Source organism: Genypterus blacodes, unplaced genomic scaffold (assembly GCF_046128005.1).
Source record: "Genypterus blacodes isolate CSIRO-AG114 ecotype Tasmania unplaced genomic scaffold, CSIRO-AGI_Gbla_v1 ptg000036l_1, whole genome shotgun sequence".
NCBI classification, from domain to species: domain Eukaryota; kingdom Metazoa; phylum Chordata; class Actinopteri; order Ophidiiformes; family Ophidiidae; genus Genypterus; species Genypterus blacodes.
The window spans coordinates 67,690-92,749 of NW_027466849.1; the positions used below are offsets into that span (position 1 = coordinate 67,690).

The window sequence follows — 25,060 nt, forward strand, 5'->3', positions numbered from 1 at the left end:
ACTAATGAATCTCACACACGTGCACTCATACTTATCTCCTGGGGCTCTTATTATGTCCATGACCCTGCAGTTTCCACCTACCTGAATTGGAGAAGAACAGTCATTGAATCTGCAACAACTAATCAATTCTCACATCGCACTTGAACATTTCAATATGAATCAAAGAAATATTGCTGCATTGCAGTCCACATCTATAATATAGTAACAGAGGATCTCTAAATCTCTCATGTTTAGCTTTGTCCTTTAAGTGGAGCAGTTGGTGTGTACTTTGCATTTCAGAACATGTTATGTGCTCAGGTGTTGACCCATGGCACGTTCTACATTGATTTACTGACAGACTGGGCTGCCTGTTATTTTTAGAACATCTGAGCTGTCTGTAAAATCTGTGTGTTTTAGCCCCTCTGGGCGTCTGCTGAGCGGGGACAAGGGATGGATGTCCACCTTCTGAAAACATAGATGAAAAAAAATGTTTGCTTCCGACTCACAGAGGAAGAGAGGCTGCTGTGGAGTTTGAAATGCCTCCAAAATCATCCTCTGTTAACTACAGAAACATCAAAGTGACGGAAAGAGAGGAAAGAGCTTTGATATCAAAAGCAAAACCCAAATGACGCTTTTAGCTTCCACTTTTATTCAGAAAATAACTTCTTCAAAATCTTTTAAACTTGCCTTCCCTGTATCTCATTTCTGGCCACTAACTCATCTATGGATTAGCTGTGGATGTTTTACAAATTGGGGCAATCCATCCAAACTAAAGACAAAGAAAAAGAGGAGAAACAAAGGTGTTACCATTTACAGTGTTGTTCCTTCCTTCCCTCCATCCATCTCTTCCTTCTCTCCATTGATTCGCTCACTTAAGACTCTGCCACGCTGCTGTAGGAGAGAGAAAAGAATCACCCTCATTTCTCAGTTTCACCGATGTGCCATTCCAACCGAGTCTGCTCCGGCTCTATTTTTTTCTTCCTCTCTTTCATTTGCTTTGTGCCTTTCTGTCTTTGCCCCACTTCTCTTTCTTCATCCATCCCTGCATTTCTCTTTTCCCACTGAGATCCACCACCAGCAGCTCGTTGTTTGACTGGGGACTTTGCCGTTTCTTCTCACCTGGTGGTACAAAACACACACACACATACACACTACACACGCCAGCATGAGAACGCACAGACAACAACAACAAAGAAATACCGACACACAGGGAGGAACAGAGAGGTTTTCACACTGTGCGAGAAAGTCAGTTTTAAAATACATTAGGTGAACAACAATTGGGAAATTTCAGCATGCGAAATGAAAGCACTGTGAATTTATTTGAACACACAGAGGAGAGAGAAGAATCTGGAAACCTATATTACAGTTTTTCAATCCAGCAAAATCATCAGAAGCCAAAGCCTGAAGATTAGATTTCCACTGCTGAAGCTCAAAATTTGTCACATTAGAGAGCAGAATGAGAATCCCTTTTTTTTGGAACTGTAGAAAACAAAACTCAGCAGAATCAATGTGTAAAATAAGAACATCGAAACTGAAAAACACAACAAATGGATGAATAATAACTAATGAATATTCTAAATACAGCTACAAGTAAAAATAAGAAGTCATAAGTCTATCACTACATTTCTACACAATCTTTGTGTAGATAATTATTATTATTCAATATCGGCTACATTACTTTCCATTTCAGACTTGCTTCTTAATGTACTATGTACTTGTGCTCTACATTCGGGGTAGTGGACCTGATTATGTTGTAAAAAAACAAGCGTTCACACATAGCAGCTTTTGTGTAGCTGGAACTGAGTGACACTTTTTATGACCTACAATCATCACTCCATCATCAGTCTAGTGACTCTGTCTATGTCTAGGAGGAGGCAGTTCACTTCGGCTGAAGCGTTTGAGATTGACAGTGTTGAGGAAGGCGCTTGTAGGTACATGACACCTGACACCCTCTGTGGGAGAGAGCAACAAGTGGTGTTTAATAATCCCTACCAGGAGCTCCAGTTTTGACAATATTAGGTTCAAAGTCAACTTCAGAGCTGTCTCCACCGGGACATAGGGAGTCATACTGCAATACCATCAACACCAGCCTTCAACACGGATGCCCGTGCTGCCAGACGGCGTGATCGGTAAGCCCTGAAAAATATCAAAAACACAGTGTTTTTCTGTGACTTTCATCAGCTTTGTGAAGCTCTCCAGAAGCTAATAAGGCAGAAAAAGTACAGCTGCCCATAAAGTACATTGAGCACATTTTTAACTGTTTAGACAAAATCAAGGTGGCTAACATGATGGCAAACATAAGGTGCTAAAGATAGTGATGGTACCTCTTTGTTAGAGCCCCTGAATTTATGTAGACGTTAGGTAGCCTTAGCGACACTGAGTCTCTGTACACCCTGTACACGGTGTAACACACACACAGTTCAAGGTCAGCCAGACACAGAGCAACAAGAGCATCCTGCTGGTGTTGCTTCTTAACACCGGATCTTTTGCTCTCTCTTTAACTCTGTTTTTCCAACCAACTCCTGAGAAGGGAAAAAAATGTGGCTCTCTGCTAAATGCTCAACTTACTTCACCAGATGCTGGCTAACTTTGTCTCTCTGCTATTTTGTGATGGACAGGTGCACACAGTGTAAAAGCCAGAGCAATGAGCTAAAAGTGGCTAAAAGCTGCACAGACCTGCTGAGTTTGAGCAATGACTCTCAGTGGGTGCTGCTTGCTTTTATTACTACATTTTTTATCAGACCTTGCAACTTGAAAGGAGCTCCAAGTCTTTTTTCACATGAGCCAGTTCTCAGCAGTCTGACACGATGCTCACTGAGTCTCTTACTTTCACCTCCTCAACAAAAATCTTACTTTTAAATGGTTGTTTTCACTCTGCCGCACTGTTGTGAAACAGAGGAAGGGGATGTGTTTTTGTTCTCTGTATTTTTATAAAGTTTAATTATTCAGAAAATGTCACATGTGGGAGATTTGAGGCAATGGGGAATGCAGCCTAGTGGAAGAAGTTAAATGTCAGGTGTGCTTTTGTGGGTTTCCAGTATTGACAATAGTTGGAACATTCAGTTGCACTCTTGTTACTGATGTACACATGTTTGGAAATAAACCCTAATCCCTAATTTATGAACATTGATCACAGAGGCATAGATAAGATAGGTAAAGAGTGAACTGAAGATTTGTAATTACCTTTTTTAATTACTATAGTTCACTTAACTTTCTACTATCTGCTTAGTTTCCGTCTCATTATAACTCAAGCACCCAAATAATTAAAACTTGTAGTTTCTCTTCTTCCCTTTATCTAATATCTCTTTATTTTGCACATTTCTCCATACATTCTTTTTTCTATTTGTGTTTCATCCTTTTGCATCCTTTTGATCCCTTGATTCATTTGTTGATCTGACTCTAAATGTCTTGTTGTTGATTTGTGTTTTTGTGCGTATGCCTTGTTTATTTGTAATTAAAATGAAGGAATACACTTAACTATGAAATGACGATGTTATTTTTAGGCTGATGTATAAACTCCAGCATGCTTACATGCCATGAAGTAAGCTCACATAAAGTAATCCCACTGGTTGTCATACCTCGCAAACATAAACAGCAATCCACAATTTTGTCTCTATTTATGTAAGTAGGACAAACAGTACGGCTCCAAAAACTGAACTATCCTTTTAAGTCTCATATCAGCCTGTGAGTCAGTGTGCTTTGCATATTTTCAGCCCTGTGGCCAACTGCAGCACAGCACCTGGTCTGACTTTGAATATATAATGACTTTTCAACAGAGACCATAAGGTTGCCATGGCAACAGAAGATGAGTCATGATGGGTGATTGACAGCTGACAGATTAATGTCTTGTGTAATTAATGATTTGTCGCAAACACACACACACACAGACACACTTGCACATGAATACACTTTCCTGCATGCTTTCAGTCTTCCTTTAATTCTCTCTCTGAAGAATCTGTGTGCTACTCCCCCTCTTTGTGAAAAATGCATATCATCATGCACAACTTTACAGATTTTATGTTTATGTTGCCATCCAACTGAAATTTCAAAGAGATTGGGGACGGTATTTATGATGGAGTGATAGGGAAATGAGTGAGAGGAAAAGGGGATAGAGATATGTTGAAGAGGAAAAGAGAAGGAGGGTTACTAGGACCAAAGCAGGAGGAGGTAAGACTGTGGACTATGAACTCTTTCCAGCTGAGGTGTAAAAAAGGTGTGTGTGTGTGTGTGAGTGTGTGTGTATGGGATTGTGTCATGCCCACAGACGCGCACACACATGAACACACACAGCGTGATAAATGAGTCATAAAACTGGCTTAAGGGAATACTGATTTCTGTTTTATGAGAATGTTCATATTATTGTCAACGCCCCCCCCCCAACTGTTCCTGCATCACAAAAGGTGTGTGTGAGCATCTGTGTGTGTGTGCTAAAAGAGATGAGAGAGGGCAGCAGAGAGAGGGCAATTGACAGATGGCTGCTGGAAGGAAGATAATGTCAGCCATAGTGATGGAAAGAGAATGAGGAGAGAAGGAGCACGAAGGTGTGAGGGAAAGCTCACCGTGCTGCGGAGGAAACTGCAGAGCTTGATTCATTTTGTTCAGTGCCTATGAAAAGAAGGTTTGAGTGCATAGTAATGCTTAACATCTCTTTCATTCTGTCTCTCTTTGTCTCGCTTAATCTCTCTCTCTGTCTCTCCCCGTCTCTCTCTCTCTCTCTCTCTCTCTCTCTCTCTCTCTCTCTCTCTCTCTGCCTGTCCCAGTAACGCGACTATAATATTCTGAAGCACTAACTGCTGAGTCAGCCCTTTTCCTGTGTCTTTACAGCATGTTTGCACTTCTGTCCAAAATGCATATTCAGTAATAAAAAATGTCCCTGCATAAGAGAGATAAACATAGGTTTTTTACTAAACTTTTCTCTGTTATGAAAAAATTTAACTTTTTTGTCATTTTTTTACAAAAAAAAAAATAACTTCTATTAAAAATGTTTTATTTCCAAGAGAATATAAAGTAACATGCATGATCTTCTTTAGCTTTGTAATTATACATGCATATGCAAGTATAGAGTTAAATGGTCCGATGTTGTGATGAGGGTTACATGAGGTGAAGGAGTGAGTTCAGGTGAAGTTGTGAATGATGAATCTCCAGGTGGCCTCCACAATCAAACAAATCTAATCTAATCAAGTCAAATCAATTCAAATCAAATTCCTACAAAGATCCTGCTGCTTCAGTTTTGATCTTTTATCATTTTTTTCATCTGCTCGTTCTGAACAGGTGCAGATTTGATATGCCACAATTATGGATTACTCTCTGGGTGTTGCCCTTGATGTCTTGTTGACAATTCCAGTAATCAGCTATCAAGATTTATAACTCTTGTGACTCGCCATCAGAACCACTTGTGACATCAAAAGGGAATATTTCTGATGTCAACGTGGGATTAGGACTTGGTTTTGGTACGAGACATCCTACCTGCTGCATTCAAGTACGGCATACACAACTCTCCCCAACCAAGAGCAGGAGACGTGATTCACAACTGAGTGATTGATTACCCCTTGTGGTAAATATGGGTACTTACCACAAGAGAGAGAGAGAGAGAGAGAGACAGAGAGACAGAGAGAGAGAGAGAGAGAGAGAGAGAGAAAGAGAGAGAGAGAGAGAGAGAGAGGGATGGTCACATCTGCAGGATAAGAATTACTTTATGCATAGACACACACTATTTCCTTTCTACTGTCACTCACCTTGAGAAATGTGTTTGTCTGTAAATATGAAATCCATTTCCTGTCACTTGTTTTTGGCAATTCCTTTCCACCCCATCTCTTTAACCCTTTGTCTCCCTTGCCTTAACCGCTCCATTGGCTCATGGAACAGATGCAGCTCAGTGCCAGAGAAGACGAGAAGTAGGCAGAGAAGAGTTTAGTGACGAGACAAACCGAGGGGAAATAAAAACAACATGCTAGAATTTGAATTAAGTAGAAGCAAGTGGCGATGACTTAAGGAGACACAGGGAGATCAGGGGGAACTTAAAGACTCTTTGAGCCAATGAATCTCAACGGCTTTTCTAATAGAATGTGATAAAATTGGAGCATAATCCCATGGCTCCTGCTGCTAAGACACACAGACTCACACAATACAGCCAGGCAGAGAAAGAGAGAGAAAGTGTGTCACAGAGAAAGACATGTCACAGATAGATAGATAGATAGATAGATAGATAGATAGATAGATAGATAGATAGATAGATAGATAGATAGATAGATAGATAGATAGACTGCAACACATAAACTGACCCTAAATAGGGAGACTGTACTTGGACTGCCCCCTGGTGGTGGTGTAAATTCCTGTGTCAAAACAATTTTATTCTATGAGAATTATGTCATTTTGGGAAATTATTTTCAAATTAAACAGGAGTCATTACTCAGTCTAATCATCCTTCCAGCTGAAAAGGATGATTTAGAGGGTATATATGTGCACACACATGTACGCACGAGGACTTTCTGTGAGCTCGTAGGCCTGGTGTGCCCAGAGGTGGTACTTCGTTCTAAAAGTTTGAGAACCCCATAATCTGTGCAGGCAGATCCAAAAACTGACTTTTAGTCTGCAATTGACATAAACACACACAGCTGCACACACAGCTTTCTTCCACAACAAAATTAAAAGCCAACAATTACAAATGGCATAAACACTGTTCTAATTAAGGATTAAGAGCTCTTTTCTCTGGGCTGAGTTACACATTTCTGAGCCATTGTAAACTTTTATTTGTCGGGATTTTTGTACTAATTACCAATTAAGTCCTTGCAGTTTCATTTCCTAAAGGGGTGGATAAGATGCAGAGACAGGGACAGACACGGAGACGGACAAACAGCAATCCGAGTTGTCATAGTCATAGTCACGACCATGCGGCTGTTGGAGCCTGTCGGTGTGACTGTGTGGCTGCAGGAGCAGTGTGACGCTCAGGCGATGAGCTGGACTGTAACTGCAAGCATCCATGAAATTACCGCAAACGCCTGGGATATATCTGCCTTCATGGATATATATCCCAGTGTATATGTGAGTGTGTATCAGAATGAATATGCATGCATATGTGTGTGTGTGTGTGTGTTTGTGAAGGTGCCCTTCCCTCAGGCTCATGGGCGCTTGACTGTAGAAGCTTTTAATGTTCACACCTTGTCAGAAATCATTCAGTTACCTCATTGACACACACACAGAGGACACATGTCACAGGGCTTCCAAACGAAACCTGACAGAGAGTATAAGGGAGAGAATGAGATGGAGAGAGAGAACAGGTGGAGGAGAGAAGAGGGAGGTCTCCTAATTCTCCCTCTTTGTCTCTGATCCTCCCTTTCTCTCCTTCTCTCTCTCTCTTCTCTCTCCCTCTCGCTCCCTCTCTGTCTCTCAGAAGCATGGAGAATCAGTTTCAATGGTTTGTCAAATAATGCGTTTCTCCCCCATATTGAATTGGCGATGTGTTGTTTGTGTTCACTGTGTGTGTGTGTGTGTGTGTGTGTGTGTGCGTGTGTGTGCGCGTGTGTGCTTGTGTGTATGTGTGTGTGTGTGTGTTTGTGTGTTTCTAAAGGGAAGCTTGCCCTACTTTAGCCCCGTGCTTTTCCCTGTTGATATTGCCCATAGCACCAGATTATACGCTCTTCAATGTGGTCAAACACACACGTTAACACTGACAGAACAATGGATGCTTACACACACAAATACACACAGAAAACAATACAAACATGCACATTCACACAACCAGCAGCTCATACACATAATGGTATACCTGCACCCCCCCATCTCTCTCTTTGTGTGTGTGTGTGTGTGTGTGTGTGTGTGTGTGTGTGTGTGCGCGTGTGCTTGTTAATTTGACATGGCAACCAAACTTGTTCCTTTACATTGAGGTGCAAGGCATCATTACACCAGATTACCTGGTTTAGTACCTTAGCCTTACTCATCAATTTTCTGTCAGTTTGTTTGTTTGTGTGTTTGTGTGTGTGTGTACGTGTGTGTACGTGTGTGTGTGTGTGTGTGTGTGTGTGTGTGTGTGTGTGTGTGTGTGTGTGTGTGTGTTTTAAAGGCTTGTCAATGTCTATATTCTGCATTTACCCGCTCGGTCAGGCATATTCTCACGCGGCCCGTCTGTTTGGCTTGGCTAGTTTGCTGTAATTGTGTGTATACTTGAGACTTGGTGTGTGTGTGTGTGTGTGTTTTCGCATGTAATCGTCCATTTTGCTCCTGAGGCTAGTTATGACCAATAGCTGTGTGAGACTCAGAGTGTGAAAATGATGTAGTATTGTGTGGAGCAGGGGAGTCAGTGTTGAAGAAGCTTAGTGGGTGTGTGTGTTTGTGTGTACATGTGTGTGTATTTTTTTATGTGTGTGTGATTGATGGCGCAATATATCTCAAATACAGCAGGTGTATGTGTCTTTTCTGTGTAATGGTTGTTCACCTGTTAGCACTTTGATGGATGGCTCCTCATGCCGCGTACTGCTCTACAAACTGTGCGAGAGATGGAGAGAGAGAAAGATGATGATGAAGATGATGAAGATGATGGAGATGAGGAAAGAAGTTAGAATTGACAAAGAGAATAAAGGAAAGCAAACAGCTGAGATATAAGGGTTAAATCAGAGGAGATGACTGATGTGATGTTTCTTTGTCTCTGGTGTATCTCACTGATGTGTACTGCATATGTAAAGGATTTGGTCCAATGTGGTCAAACGTTGGAGAAGCAATAGAAGTACAATTACAAAGGCAGTTTTCACAGTTCAACAGTTCTTCTGAGATTTGGATCTTGAACCAAAGTCAGTGTGTGTCATTTTTTAGTGTGAAAACAACCCATGAAATAAAGAAGGGAGAGGATTGTTCACGATATGAAGTCCCTGTTTGTCTGTGTTACATTCAGCGTTCAAAGAATCAAAGAGACAAAAACATTGATAGCAACGGTGCTGCATTACGATTGGCAGGTTTTCTGAACACTGTCAGGGGGAAATGCATCTCCATAATCCTGATTATTTAATCACTATCTTTGTTTTTATAGATATTTTTTTCCAAATGGATAAGCAGATTTGCCAGCAGCCCCTGTGTTTGGCTCATATCCACATCTCACATTCACAACTTTTGCATTTTTTTATTCCAAGTGCCCCACATTTGCTGATGGAAAAGAGCCAGTGTCAGGCTTTGAGCCAACCTTAATTTCAGCTTTCCACCACTGCTGTGTGTATCTGTTTGTGTGTATGTGTGTGTGTGTGTGTGTGTGTGTGTGTGTGTCAGTGTGAGTTGAAGACAGGCAAAGACTGAAAGAGTGGCCCTTGGCTAGTCATCAGTTGCTTCCTCACATCATCATGCCTCCACAGCTGTGCAGGCTTTCATTTTGCAGTTCTTGTAGTGTGATAATGGACATTTTGCTATTTCATTTGTGTATCTGAATTTATTGATATTCAGGGCACAGGTGAAGTATGTAAGAATAAAAATAGAAATATGAGTGATCCCAATGACAGAGATACTAAAGCAAAAGCAACAAACTAACTGTTGCAATGTTACACACATGCACATACTTACTTACTTCCATCTGTGCTAGAACATCTGCAGCATCTCTTCATTCGAGCACATTTGTCTTAGTGTTTCTTCTTTTGTTGTACACGTTCTTCATATACTACATCATCTAACAAGTGTTTTTTACTTATTTGTACTTTATTTGCACTGCCCTGAGCTCACCCCTCTGTAATGCATGTGTGTGTGTATGTAAGAGGGGCACGCAAGACAAACTTTAGATTGACGTGTTTGCATGGTGACGTGTTCACATGTGAATAAAGTTTCTTCTTCTTTAGTTTTCTTTATGTTAACATTTCAAAAACGATTTATTTAATCTAATGGCAGAAATGAGTTTGGCCATTGCCCATCTACTTCAGATACCTTTCACGCTGGTTAGACAAAACTGGATAAACCTTTGAACAATATGGTAATGAATCTATTTCTGTGTGCTCTCAAACCAGCGGAGAACACTCAGTATATGAGGTTGAGGAGTTGTCCGTGATGTGCATTATGCCGCTGTAAACTAGAAGCAAAACAGGTTTGTGTGTGTGTGTGAGCGAGAGACTGGAGAGTGCTTTAGACTTGAGGACTTGCGGTGCTGGATAACTGCCAGGAGTTCTGGATACCCACAAACCTTTGCTGTAGCTACTGCTGCTAGGCAGAACTTTGGGTGCTCATAAAGAAGGCTTTCACAGTTTGGGTGTTGCCCTGGCCCAAGGGATCCGGTCGTAGCTTGTCAGTTTAAAGATGAAGCCGATGTTGACTTCAAGTGTAATATGTGTTCATAGCCTAAATGTAACTGTTTAAATAGGCACAATGTTTGACTGCGCCACGGCTTCTTCCTTTCTGTTTGGGTACGCTGAGTGAATGTAGTCCTTTATCTTACTACCCAGGAGTATATTAGCATTTTGGTCACTGTGAACCGATCTCACCTTTAGGTCCCGATAAATTGCATGAAGATCCACTAAAAGTAACCAGTGACCCACTTTTATAACAGATTCACAGTTAGAAAAACACTGGTCTGGCTGGATGCCAGCTGCCAGCTCACAGCGTCCTGCCGTCCTGCTCCTTCCCACAGCTCTGATGAATCAGCCACTGTGGGTTGCCGTGGAGATTTTCTTTTGTTAGGTGCATGCAAAAAATGTAGTTTTTCAGGAATTGTAATGGCGTTGGTGTCTTTATTTGTTTATGTTGACTACGACTGCAGTTTAATTGTCAAAATTAGTGCCAGTGTGAGTGAAGGAAAAAAAGGTACTGAAGTGTCACTTGAGTCAGGCAATGGATGCAATTTGTATCACATTGTAAAGACGTGTTATTGAGAGGCGTGTAATCGCTTCCTGTGATAATTAAAGAGAGCTGCTGGAAGTGCTGAAATGTTGACTCTATTTTGAACTTTCTGACAAGATCGAATCAGATGAAAGGATTCAACTGCACCTGCTAACAGGCTGACAAACCGTTCAGGTACAAATGTTTGAATTTTTGAGTTAAACAAATTTCAAACCTGAGTGCTGATGAAAAGTCAATATTTTTTAACTGATGCACATGAAAAAATGTTACATATTACTTTGCTATTTAGTTATGTTTTACACGTTGTTGCATAAGGACAGAATTGAAAGAAGATACTACTTTTGTTGTGACCATTTGTCAGCAGGTTCCTTTCCACTGCCACACCAGGTGTCACCACAACCACCTGTGACCTGACACAATTAAATTCCAGCCACATGACCCCCCTGTTCTTCTTCCTCTTTGAATACAGTGTTATTAATATTCAAGGTTTCCTCACCTGCTTCACACACTTTTGTTATCATATCACAGCATTTTATAATATTTTTTTACTCAACATTTACTTGTGACACATTTTGAATTCAGGGTTCGTCTGTTGTAATTTACTGTTATTGTCTCTTGGGCTGTGTCTCATTTCATGGGTTCCAGGTCAATGCGTCCTTCACAGGGCAGAAGGATAGATTTAACACATGTAAAAAAAAAACACTTATGTTTTCCCATAAAATGACATCACGTGTGAATTCTTTGTACAAAGTAATTACACCTGAACAACAGCAGCAGGTACTCCCCCCCTGCCCCCCCCGCCCACACACACACACACACACACACACACACACACAGGCCTCAGCAGACAACCATGCTTTGGTTAACAGGCATCCTGGAGTTGCTGGTTGAAACGAAAAGCCTTTACACAGCATGGAATTGCTTGAGGACAACTGGGTAAACCAAGGTTCTTACCTTTTTATTGCAGAAATCAAATGCCACCCACTCCCAAAATGCACTTGAGCAAGGCACTCAAGTAGTGCAGATACACACTGTGTGTGTGTGTGTGTACTGTGATTTCCCTGAGGCCAAAAAAGGGAAATTCCATTTCAGAATTAAATCCTTCATTTCTCTATTCTTCTCTTCTCTTCTCTTCTCTTCTCTTCTCTTCTCTTCTCTTCTCTTCTCTTCTCTTCTCACATTAGCCTAAATAATGGTAATAACGGCCCTGAACAGTCTTTTCTGTCCATTTGCCAGGGGCGATTATTTAGTGAGGCTGGGGGCATTAAATGAAGCCACGGTACTCATCTTCCATAAATGCTGTTTAGTATAATCACAAATGATGCCACATTTTTCAGTTTTATATTGACTTTTCTGTGTTTAAACCTTAAATCCACACAATGCCAACAATTCAGAAACTGAGACACATTTTTTTTTTTTTTAATGAAATATGCAGTTTTGCTTCTGCCCACCTCTTTAAGTCTAAACAGAAAAGCAACCTGCTCTTGCTTCTACAGTTTTCACTCTTCATATATGAATTATACATGGAAATGTCCATCTGCTTTTCCTCTCTCACATAGTAGTGTGATTATGTGACAAGTGTGTTTGAAATATTAATGTTGAAGTTAAGGTAATGGCTTCCCCCAATTCACTTGAATTCTAGGAAGTGCCTCATCATCATTACATCCCAATACTTTAAACAGCCCTAACTTTGACATCATACATATCATTATGTTCAGCTGAGTCTGCTTTTACTCACAGCGCAAGAATCCAAAATTGTGTCAGTAAGGTTCTGAGCTGGCACCATCTGTTTACAAGCTCAACGATCCTTCTTCTCTTAGAACAAACTGCTTTACAGCAGGTGTTGGTAGATTTTATTATGCTGCATTCAAAGACAGCTTGGATTATTCAGAATCATTAAACTCTCTGTCAGCTTCTCAGCTACTTCATTAATTTACTACTTCAACTTTATGGCACTTTATGGCACAGTACAGTATGTAACTTTTTAAGAACACTTATTTGTAGAATTTGCAAATCCTTCTTACTTCCTGATAGTAAGTCACACATGGAATGCTTTGTAATGAATATCACGTCTCTGTATCCTGCTGGTAGAATCTGATTCGGGAAAATCCCACAATTACGGCATTTACCACAAGAGGGTTCACGGCCTCAATTCTCCAGATCTTCCGCCACATTTGCAACAATAATTTTCACACACTTACTTACTAACACACTTACCAGTCAGTTAACAAACCTATCAGACAGTTGGATCTATGTCACCACCTTATTCTCTTCAAATTTTCTCCCCGACTGCGATATTAGTTAGGCTATTGTCCCCTTTGTGTTAAGTTCCTTTTTCAATTTTCTTCTTTTATAAACCGCTGTGCCCTCTGTCCATCTCTCTCAGTGTCTTTCTCCTCCACTAGAGCCACTTCTTTTCAATCCATTTACCTTTGTCGTGTCACTGATGGACCAGCGTTCCAGAAGACAGACTTAAAAAATGGATTAAACTGCAAAGACAGTAGACAGAGTCTCAGCCAGGGCCACATGCATCCTTAAGTGTGAAGTGTGTGAAGTGGCCGCAAATAGAAACCAAATCTCTCTTGGATATGATGAAAAACAGTGTCTATTTCCTTTATAAGCTTACATTGGTTTCTTTGGACTTTGGCTGTTACATTTTTCCCAGGCGTCTGAAATCTATACACGGCTGTATCTAACAAAAAATGTGTTTACATGGACGTAGGAAAATGCTTTGTTTTACATTTGTCATATTAATTTAATAGGGCATCAACGTGTCCAAAGGAACATGGACTATACTAAGCCCATAAACAACAATATAACATTTGAATTCAATACCTAACAGAGGTTATTATGTTGGTAAGACTGATTTCCAACAGTGTTCTGCTGGGTAGCATAAGGGAATGCATCGATTTACATAGTAAGTGTATAGAATATATATGTACGCATGTAGACTGGCTGTGTGTTTTCTGAGCAGTGAAAGTGAAAGAGTTTTAAAAATGAGTCAATAGACAGGAGTTAGATCAGGCTTTACAACAACAATGTTTTCTGTAGCTCTCAACAACCATTGAAATCGCATCAGGTACTGTGATTTCTCCGGACGTGAGTGTGTCCACCTCCACTATCTTTAAAGAAACCTTCAAAGAAACAAGATCAGCAAACCTCACTTATGAAAAGACAAATAACAAATTGTGGCTTGTTTCACTTCACTCAACTCTTTTTTTCTCTTTTTCTTTTTTATATCTGTCCATCACAGTCAAGTCATGTCCCTTGTTCCAAACTCCACTAGAGCAACCCAGTAGAGGTCAAGTGCTTTGGTCAAAGACAATGGTCATTGTATGAGTTTTCCCTCCACTTCCCTTGCCAAGATTTCCCCTGCTGCTTTGTGGATTTCAACCAACAAGTCATATCCAGGCAGCCAACATTGCTGTTGATTTGGCTCAGTTGAATAGTGGTTGATACAGATTGACACAGCCATTGCTGGAACAACCATGTGTGAGGTCAGATTGCACAGCATGCACTCTGCATTGTTAAGTATCAGAGGAAATCAGAACAGGGACAAGGGTTAAACATTTAAACTTAAATACTGTAATGAACCATTGTTTTAGAGACATTGCTATAATTACCACAAGCAAATGAGACCACCATCTAGCAGACAAACAGCCCCTGATGCTGCATTTTTCATGTCCCAGCAGGTCGGCTTCACTGGCAAGCTGGTTGTCTTTACTTTATGCTACAAGACTGGTAGAAACTGTTGTTATTCCAGGCTTACCAGAGCAAATGCTTTTACTCTCTGGATGAGCAGCATGGTGGCTCAGTGGCCAGCACTCTTGCCTCGCAGCAAGAAGGTCCTGGCTCAATTCCTTTGCATGTTCTCCCCATGTTTGCGTGGGTTTCCTCCAGGTGCTCCGGTTTCCGCCCACACCTACAGTCATGCAGCATAGGTGAATTGAAATCTAAATTGCCCGTAGTTGCCTGTCTCTGTGTGCTTGCCCTGAGATAGACTGCTGACCTATCCAGGGTGCACCCTGCCTCTTGCCTACCAACCGCTGGGATAGGCTCCAGCAAAACGGCAACCCCGCAAGGATAAGTGGGTAAGGAGGAGAAACACATACAATAAGAAACTCTAACGTTATTTTTCTCTTTGGTTAAGAGAAGGTGAAACTTGTGTAGAAACCCAAGACGACAAGGTAAGACTGGCTTACTGATGGCCAGATAGCACATACATAAGTACTCAATTTAATCATCTAGTCTGAAATTTCCTCGCTTTAACAGTTGTTACAGTAGTCTACCTGTAAGAGTCAAAGCCAAAATGAGACATGCTGGCACACTGATGGGCAGCCAGAGTGACAGACTGCTAAAAAGGTAGAAACAGATGGGCGGCCTGGTGGATGCACAATGCAAAGTAATGACACACAGACAAAGTCTTTGTCTGGTTTTGGACTTGAATGACTGTCTGAATGATTACATAACCTACTTGACCCCTTTGACTATCGTCTGCCTCTGTAAGTGGTCACATACTCCAAATTAAGCTCTCTTTTTTGTGCAAATGTCCAATAGCTGCAGATAAATGTGTGGGTGTTCAGGTGATAGAGGAGGATGCGAGGAGAGATTGACACAAATTCATGGACAGAAAGAGGAGAAGAGAAGAGCAGAAGCAGAGAGGGAATCATGTAATCATGCCGGGCCATCAGCAAAATGACAGCTAGACGATTAGTGCTCGTTACCTTACTTTCGTGCATGTCTGTCAGGGTAGTCTCATCGATCTTCTTCTCCGTGCAGTGTTAGACTCAAAACACAACACCTGTTTATATGCCAAGAAACACAATGGTAATGCTTGTCTGTTGTGTGTCTCTTGGTGTGTGATTTGTGGGTTCTTAGAATGTGTTTTGCTTGAAATATACAGTATGTATTAAGTCTTGCTTCCTCTCCCACACGCGTTAAGATATAGCCTCAATAGAGTCTGGGTGTGGGTCGAATTCTCCATTCTAGAATGCGAGTACAGCAGGAAATCGCACATGTGTGTCTGGGGAGTGAGACAAAGGTGATGAGTCACAAAGTCCTGAAAAATAATGATAATCCTTCAGTTACTTTAGTTATGCTCTTTGTTTGTACTTTTGTACTTTGCTTCGCCATCACCTTTATGGGTTCTGTTAGCGTTCTGTTGTCTTTTCCTGGGGAGTGCAGTTTCTTATCATTACATCACATCATTTCTGAATATTGGCTGGCTTGTCACTTTATCTGCGTCTTTGATCACTTGTTTTTGTCTCCATTTGTTGTCTTTCACAAAGTTCGTTTAAGGCGAAGTCATCACAGTACTACTTTGGATGCACAGTGCTGTGTTTTGTTGAAGGCAGTTGTATTTCATGACGATTTATAAAGTTGCAATGGCTAATATGAAGGTGTGTGAAGCAGCCGGCAGGACTTTCCAGGATATTATGGTGCCTCATGCTCATTTTGGATGTACAACTGTTGGTCCTCTTTGGTGACTGGTGACAGATCCTTCATGCTTTCTGGCGTAGTGGTGGCCCAGAAATCATTGAGGCAAGCGTGAGTTATCCACTGTGGCAAAATGTCACAGTCATGAAACTTAACACCAATATGAGAGTAAGGCTCTGTGACAGTGACACTGCAGATCTGATAGGTGAGGGGGAAATGATCTCACTGACTTTAAGATAAGACTCCATTCTGAAACTGCACAGCTGTTTAAAGGAATGGCCCTTTGAATAGACTAGTATATAATATGGGTACATGCTCTTAGTAATAATGATGTTCTTTTGCACATAGAGCACCCTATAATACAGTGCTCATGGGAAGCTGCCATCATCCTTCTTTATGTGATTCTTGTTTGATCCTGTTTGATCACAGCAAATCATAAAGTACATACATGGTACATACAGTGTTTGTTCTGTTCTATTTTTAAGAGATATACTCCATCATCATCTACTTCACCATTCAATTCAGCTTATGGTGCTGGCGTGTCACAGCTGACATTGGAGAGCAAATTTACACTTCTACTGTTACAGGAGCAGTACAGGATAATTTCATTGATTAAGTTGAAATTGGTTACGATTGCTTCATATCCTGCTCATTCATACACAGAACCACCACCCGCCCACAGTGATCCCTGGAGATTTGCACACAATACAAGAATACATTTTACATCACTGAAGACTTTATTTATCCTATCATTATAATATTAATACTCATAATACCCACAATAATCAGAATTCCATAATAATGTGTTCTTATTAATATTACACAGCCAAACTCTGTAGCTCTGGCCAGTGTTAGAAATTAACAGAGACACAGAGTAAAATGCCCTTGAATGTTCATACGCCCATGAAATTAAAAATAAGGGAGCAAAACATGGCCCCAGTAATTAGGAGAACCAATTTCACTTTGTTCACATTTTATTTGTTGAGTGGTGAAATATTCATGTTCAAACGTAACCACTGTCCCCTGTGGGCCACCAAGGTGATTTATGAGAGCCTAAGCAGGTACTTGGCTGTCTGGTTGACAATATGGGAGGTGCGATAGAAGTCAATGCCATACCGAGTCATGATATATGGTGAGAAGGTCAGAAATGGAGGGGTCAGGGTTGTGTAGGGACTTGTTGGGGGACCAGGAGGAGGGATAAACAGTTGGTATTTTATGACTCTAAATAAAACAAATCTCTCCAGTAGAAAACAGTTTAATAGCCGATATGCAGTCACAACATTTTATTCACCAAGTTCAATAAAGCTTCCCAATTAAAACCCAGATTTTCATAAACACACACGTCCTTAAACAATACTCTGAAAACCCTAATCATGCTAAATAGGAAATTAGAAGAATTCTACTCCTAGTTCATAAACTGTATGCTGGAAACCTGAATTTGACTTGCATGGTGATCATAGCTCACACTGCCTGCACACACTCAGATACAGCAGGCTGTCCGGTGATTCATTCGGCTGCTCATCTCTTGACAGCCTGCAGACACTGTTCTTGTGGTTTAGTGAAGCACACAGCTGCAGAACTGAATGTTGGATGCTACTCGTTTTGCCTATTGGTGTAAATAATACATTAATTAGTCTCCAGCCATTTGTAATCTCTGCATCTCTCTTGATATAAATTATGGATTTCTTCCCTTCCTTCTTTTCTTTATTTACTGAGAAGTGTTCCAAACGAATAAGATAAATCCAGCAAAAAACTTACAATAAAATGATTGCGAAAGTGTGCTTGTTGTTAAGTGCTTATTCTTCTCAAACAATCCAACACTTGTAAATTATAATGAATTAACTTGTGTAGTAGTGCTGAATGATATGGGAAAATGGTTTTTACAGTATTTTATATTTTGCGATTGCAATTTGACTTGTGGTAATAATTTAAGTCAAGCTTCGGTTGAATATTCACTCATTCACACTGAGTTCTAGATTTAAAATGTGATGGGGCATTAGCACATGAGATACCATCCAAATGTTAGCTGTTCTATATTCTATTGCAAAGATAAGAATTTAAAGATATGAAATCTGTCTATCCAGTGTTTAGATACGTTTTGAAATCTCTTACTCTGCTAACAAACTGTGGGTCTGCTCTGTTGTAATGGAGGTTAGTAACAAGATGCCCCATCGCTTGCTGCTGGCCTGTGTAGGTGATATGACCTCATGGTGCCTGCGTGCCCTTTTCAAAAGGTGTTCCAGCAGTAAACGTCTCTGGCATACTGGCTTGTTTGGCCTCAGCTGGAGCTGCGCTGCTTCCATTTGAATTTTTAGCCGTGTACTAAACATACAGAGGCGGTGGTTCTTCTTCCAACTGCTGATACAAGTTGGTGGTGATGACTCAGAAAAGTGGCGACAGCTCCGCGAAAAGCCTCACACAACACCTTACTTAGTTGGACATCTGTAGACTCCAATCTAAAATCCTGATGGAAGTTCTGCTTTTCTTCTGGACTAAAACTGATGCTGTTCCTGTTCCTATGGACACTGTAACTTGGCACCACAAATCTAATGTTTGCTTGGGCTTCACTTCTGTTGGTGGCAGTATGCAGAGTCGCCTTGGGCCACTTGTGATTGGTTAGCATGACTTGTACAAATGTATTGAAATTTACTATTATGCTTTAACACGGATGGTTTCTCTTTTGTGGTCTTTGTAATCTAATAATGTTTTTCTTTAATGTGAAGACATGTCGTGTATGTGCCACTCGGTGCACTGGCTTCTACAGATTTTCCGTCGCCAATGTAGCCTGCCGTGCTAGTGAACATGTTGCCCTGCTCTGCCCTCTATTGGTCGAAAGGTGCACAGTAGCCACAAAAATCTGACTGCTTGTTTTTGTAAAACATGAAAAACTTGACATGATTAGAGGTTCTAGACCAGCACATATGCTTCGATCTAAAGGTTTGAGTTTTTTGACGCTACAAACAATTTTCAAGAACACCCCCCATCTTTTTCCGCCTTCTTTTCATCCGTCCTTTTCTTTTGTCTCCTGTGCGCTCTTCTCTCTCTTCCCCTCTCTGGCATGCACCCTTCATCCGTGCCCGTCTGTCCTTTGTGTCCTTGCTTTGAGGCTAGAAAAATAAAATGAATCAGTTTCCGTCATTCTCTCTTTTCACTGTCCTCTGTCTGGCTCAGTAGTTCAATGGGTTACTCCACTCTTCTTTTTACTGTCTTCCATTTGTATGCCTCCCTCTCCCTTTTCTCTAAACCCTCTCTGTTACACATAGAGTCTGTCTCTCTGCCATCCTAGCCCACCTTTCTGTAAGCCGGCCTTTCATATGATGAAAGATGAATTTATATGAAGTCAGTGCCAGTAATGCACAACCCAGGCTCATTGTCAGAACTGCTTCATTTGTGGCAGCATTTCAATCCCATTTTTGATGCTGAGCTTTCTCCGCTCTTCATTTCCATCCCTGTTTTTCTTGCTTTTCCCTTTTTTCTGCCTCCCTTCACCTTTCCTGCCCCACTACTTAAATGTTAAATTAGTTGCTACTGGCACTATTCTGTTTTTTTCAAGTGTTTTTTTGTTGTTGTGAAGTTGTTTGTAATTACATTGATTGCACTCTCCTAAAGTCAGCAGTTAAGTGTTCTTGTTTACTGCGACCTCCAATCAATTCTGATTAGCCTTTAAAAAAACAATGGTTTCATTAAATTATAATAATTATTATTATTAATTAATAATTATCATGAATAGTGGCACTTGTCCAGTGTAACTCTGTAAGTGGGTTATTTATTTTCTATAAATTGAGTGGGCAAATTAAGTCCCCTTAGTTACTGTTTCATCATTGAGGAAGACAGCAGGTAACTTAAGAACAGCACAGTCTGCAAGATAAAAAAGTAGGAGTCCTGGTGGGATCCGATCTCAGGCCAGCAGGGTGTGTGGCCATAACCACAATACCACCACTGGGCACAAATCGTATTTGAGATTTTATTTGCTTATTTACTCTTCCATGTTTTTGAGTCGATGCTGCTTATTGTTTTGTTTTCTGCTGTCGGCTGTCATGCTGTGCTTTGCTGCAGTTTCCATTTCTAACATTTCTCCCTGTTTGCAGGTTGTCAGGATTCATGCTGCCCTCTCCTATAGTCAGCAGTGGATCTATACTGGCTTTGTGGTTTACCACTGACTTTGCTGTCAGTGCACAGGGCTTCAAGGCTATATATGAAGGTAAGACTATTTGTCATAACACACAAATGCAAACGAGAGTTGGCAATACTGCTGGAGCTTTTATATGGACTTAACTAATGGTGATAGGTATTGGTTACCATAAAACATGTTTCTATATATTTTGCTCTAGTTTTCCAGTCAAATATGATACATACAGATGTTTTAATTGTTGCTTATGCAGACTGTGCTTGTTAAGAGCTTTAGACACCAGGTGACAGCAATCTACATGACTGCTTTGCTGTGGTTTGATGAGCGTATAATTGAATTGTATATTTTTTTCAAATCATTGGCTTGTCTCTGTGTTAGGATGTTGCTGCTGTGATCATAACTTAAAAGTCAGTTGTAATTGATATTGAGTGCTGACTTACTGTAGTGACAAACTATAGAGCAAACTCTGTTCATCAATCAATCAAATTAGTTGCAGAAATATAATAGACACAACCAAGGACAGGACAAACCATTTTCAGCTCACAACCCAGTGTCATCTGGGCTTTGCCGCCATTAGTTAGCTTGCATGTACTAAATAAACTATGTATGCATGTATTTATTATACCAAAGTCATCTAATTGTATGTAGAGTGCACTGATTTATATATTTATGGGTGTATGTTTACATTAGTGCGTGTTTTGATCTCCATCTTGCTATATGTTGTTCTAATGTGTGTGATTTGAAGTTGGTGTATACACACACTCACACATTCACACACGTAATTGAATCTAAGTTAAAGTATTTAATCTGTGCTCCATGATGAAATCAATCAGCTGAGTGTCACTGTGCTGCCGATGTGTTTTCAGTTTTAAGTCAAAGGAACAATTTTTAACTAAAGTACCACCTGCTCAGTTTGTGCAGCTTGATTAGAATCCCTAGAAATCCCTTCCTTTACTCTATGCACAATGCTAAACTATAAAACTGATGCACAAAGTAGATTGCACCGCGGTGCTCTATTCTGTCCTTTTATCAAAGGGGAACAATACACAACTAAAGACTTAAAGCCTAAGCTTTCAGACGTAATAAGAATGATGATTCTAGCTATTGTGGTTAAAGTCATTTAAACAGGCTATTGCAAAATGTTTCACAGATGGGGCATCCGGGTATGCGGAGATTAATTTAAGGAAACACATCGCTGAGTGAAAAGAGTAAAAATATTAGGAGTAGAAAACAATCACACACATCATGTAGTTGATGGTCACAAGTGACTAGAAAAATGAACTGTTATTTGAATCGTATGGATATGTATGTGTATGTTTTCCATAAGATGATCCTGTCAGTGTAATGATCCCATCTCACTGAAAACAGGCGTTAGCCCTACAGCTCACACAGTCACAGTCAGGTATTTGAAACTGTAAGTCTGAATCAGTTCAAACCACTGCGGCCTAAATCTTGGTTTGTGTAAGCATGAGTAGCCTTTACAGTGTTTAAGTTCAACGACAAAGATAGATCGGGAGTATAAGGTCTGTATGATGGCGTAGTAACATCTGTTTGAATGAGTTTACAATTTTTTTGCAAATGGGACTATTCTTATTCCTTTCAAAACATTTTGTTTTATACTTTAACAGTGTGAAAGTGCTTCACAAAGCTATCAGACACTCCAACGGGAACACAGTTTGGAGGCCTTGACTGTCATGTGTGCTGTGTCATGAATATCTCATCTTTTTGTAGAAGGTCAAATGAGTTTTCATCACTCGCTTAGCAAGAACTACAACCACCTCTAAAGCACTTAAGGCGTGCCAAGGTGGACACTAGGATACCAGGACAAATAGTTCTACACCAAAGGACTAATTTGGGAATTGGGACACAAGCAGTGTTCCCCATGTTGGCAAATGTAAACAAGTTGCTACATCTATACAAAGCTGCCAACATGTATTTTGTTCCGCCTAGTGAAGTCACCTCTCATATGTTGATCATGTGTTACAATATGTATGACAAAACACATTCACACATGCACACACACACACGTATGGCTGAGTAGGTTTTCAAGTCACCCCCCCGCCCCCTCTCTGGTTTGCTGCAGTCTCCTCTCCTGTCGAGGGACGTCTGGTAAAAAATGAATCTTGGAAACCCTTTAAAAGGATTTTGCACATTAAACACACTCACACACAAACACGTATCCGCACAGATGCATACATGCCTTCAGGGATGACTGATGTAGATTACACTGGGACTGCGCTGGAAAAGCAATAAAGGGAGAACGGAGAAAGAATAAAGATAAGAGGAGCAGGGAGAGAAGAGAAAAGAAAGGGAGGAGAGAGAGAAGCAGGCCTGTGTTTGTGTGTGTGTGTGTGTGTGTGTGTGTGTGTGTGTGTGTGTGTTTGCTTATTTGCTGTTTTGGCTCACTTAGTATAGGTTTGGGTTATGATGGGGTATAACTGGTACATTGTATTACAACATGTAAATTTGTTGGTGTGTGTACTCTCTTCCCTCTCTGCCCCTCTCTCTCTCTCTCTCTCTCTCTCTCTCTCTCTCTTGCTCTCTCTGTCTGTCTCTCTGAGACGAGGGTGTAATCCATTAGGAACAGTTGTTGGTGCTTGGAAATCTTGCTGACTTGATGCAAAGCTTTGTACAGGCTGTTGAAGGAGCCTGTAGTCACCATCTACTGGACGAAATGCTAAAAGTTTGCTAAGTTTGTTTAGAGACTTTGGATCCTCAGACATGATTCTACTCAGAAGAAAGATTGTTTGACGTAAGGGAACAAGTTAAATAAGCCGTAGTCTATCTCATGGCCAGCATGGAAACAAGATAATGATCTTGTGGCCAAAAACAAGTATGGCACAATATTGTTTTTTGGGGCATTGTGTCTATTGTTTTGACTATTTCAATGTATTCTAAATTTGGAAGCAATTGAAAATAATAACAATAAGATTGAATATCAATTATATCAATACAAAACATGTTGTAATATAAAAATATGAAGTAATTTACATGGAGGCCTATTATTGGCTGATTATTTATTACGTGTTCTTTATATTGACATCACCTCTCCTCTAGAACAATTGCACCTCTGTAGATGAGCTGCATGGCATCATATTACTTTGATGTATAGCGTGCAGATTATTTTTAAATATAAGGTTATGTCAAGTAGATTATTGATATTATATTTGTACAGCCTACACCTTCTAGGTGGGATGCTGTCATCGAAGAAGTTTAATCTTCAGGCCTTTATTGAATGACCAAGAAGGTTTAAACTAATTGAATAGTGAGTTACGTAGGTGATTCCACCACTAAAGGACCGAAGAATTAAATTAGCTAGACATTTAGAGCGGTATTGTGTAGACTGCATTAGGAATCATGCATTTGCAGAGCGTATTGTGCCAGAGAAGGAGCACAGCCCTGAATGGAAAGCCCAGGTAGGTGGGTGCCTTTCTGGCTGTAGGCCAGCATCAAGGCCTTGAATGCAATGAAGCGATGAAAGTTGAAAACTAGACACAATGCCACACTGAGTATTTGAAATGGTTTCAGCATTGCAGTGTAGTCAAGATGTGAGATTCCAGCTGAAAGAGGAGCTGAGCTTCACACGCAGACAGAGACCTAATCCTGCTGACGCTATTTATGCAGAGCAAATCAGCACAAGACAAATGCAGCGTGTTCAGTAAAGGTTAAGTGGTTGTTGATGTCACGATTTACAGTCAATTTAGTCAACTGGCAGTAACATATGGTAAAATTTTAGAAAAAAATTATAATCAAATAATCTACTGTGTCTTGAGTATTTATTTATATATTAGGAGGTTCTGACTCAGTTTGCTCCAAATATACAGATATTTTATGTCAAATTTGTTGCTGCCAAAAATGTAACCTCGATGAATTTATAACCGTTGCCCGTTTCATTCTGTAATTTTCTTGGCTGCCGCATTTTAAATCCATTTTCTGTTGTATTTCACTTTCTGACTCACAGCTTGGCAGCTTTAATGCCTCAGGTTGAATGCCAGTTGGCCTTTTAAATTCCAAAGTACAACACAGTTGGCCCGGCTCTCCAGATAGAAAACAATCAACGCAAAGCAGATTTAGAAATCATCAGCTGAACCGTGGTGCTCGTGCTGTTTGCATGTCCACAAAAACATTTTAATATGCATGAGCCTCTCTCCCCTTCCAAGCACCTGGGACCGAAAAGTTTGACTACGCAAAAGAAAAGTGTCAACATCCCACTTGTATATCTAAACTTTTGTGTCTATTTGGATGCTTTGATCAGCTGTTGCCACCAGCAGTAATTTAAAACACATTTTCCTCCTTATCATGCTGTTTACTGATGATGGAGGAAGAGAAGTAGCCAGAAATAGGCGTATATGTGTTTAACATTTATATTCACACTGTTAATAACTGATGTCATCATGTCAAATAGTAATTGAGCTTGTGGATTTGGCTGCAGCAACAGGCTCCGTCTGTGTGGGTAAAAGTTAAAGGGTAAACAAGCTTGAATCACTCTAAAGGAAAATAAATTCATTTGGATTTCCTTTTGATTATCTTGGCCTGCAAATGGGTCATGTGTTTACTGATGAAATGGCTAATACCATATGCATATATTTATTTATATACAAGCTAAATATTAGCTGTTTGAAGTGAAAATGGTTTATGTGGCTAATATTAATGGGCATGGTGTAAACATAATATGAGGTTTATAAATGTTGCTTTGATGTATATGGCAGGATGCGT

The 25,060-nt window shown here is 40.3% G+C and overlaps 1 protein-coding gene across 1 annotated transcript in view; it reads left to right on the forward strand.

Moving 5' to 3' along the window:
- The window catches only part of LOC142996105 (CUB and sushi domain-containing protein 1-like), a gene marked incomplete at its 5' end in the record, with an annotated part of 226,024 nt that overhangs the window by 8,793 nt on the left and 192,171 nt on the right, over window positions 1–25,060 (forward strand). Inside the window, one exon of the mRNA XM_076146995.1 lies at window positions 20,304–20,416. Within this exon, the coding sequence (XP_076003110.1) occupies window positions 20,304–20,416 (113 nt within the window). The remainder of the gene's footprint in view (window positions 1–20,303; window positions 20,417–25,060) is intronic.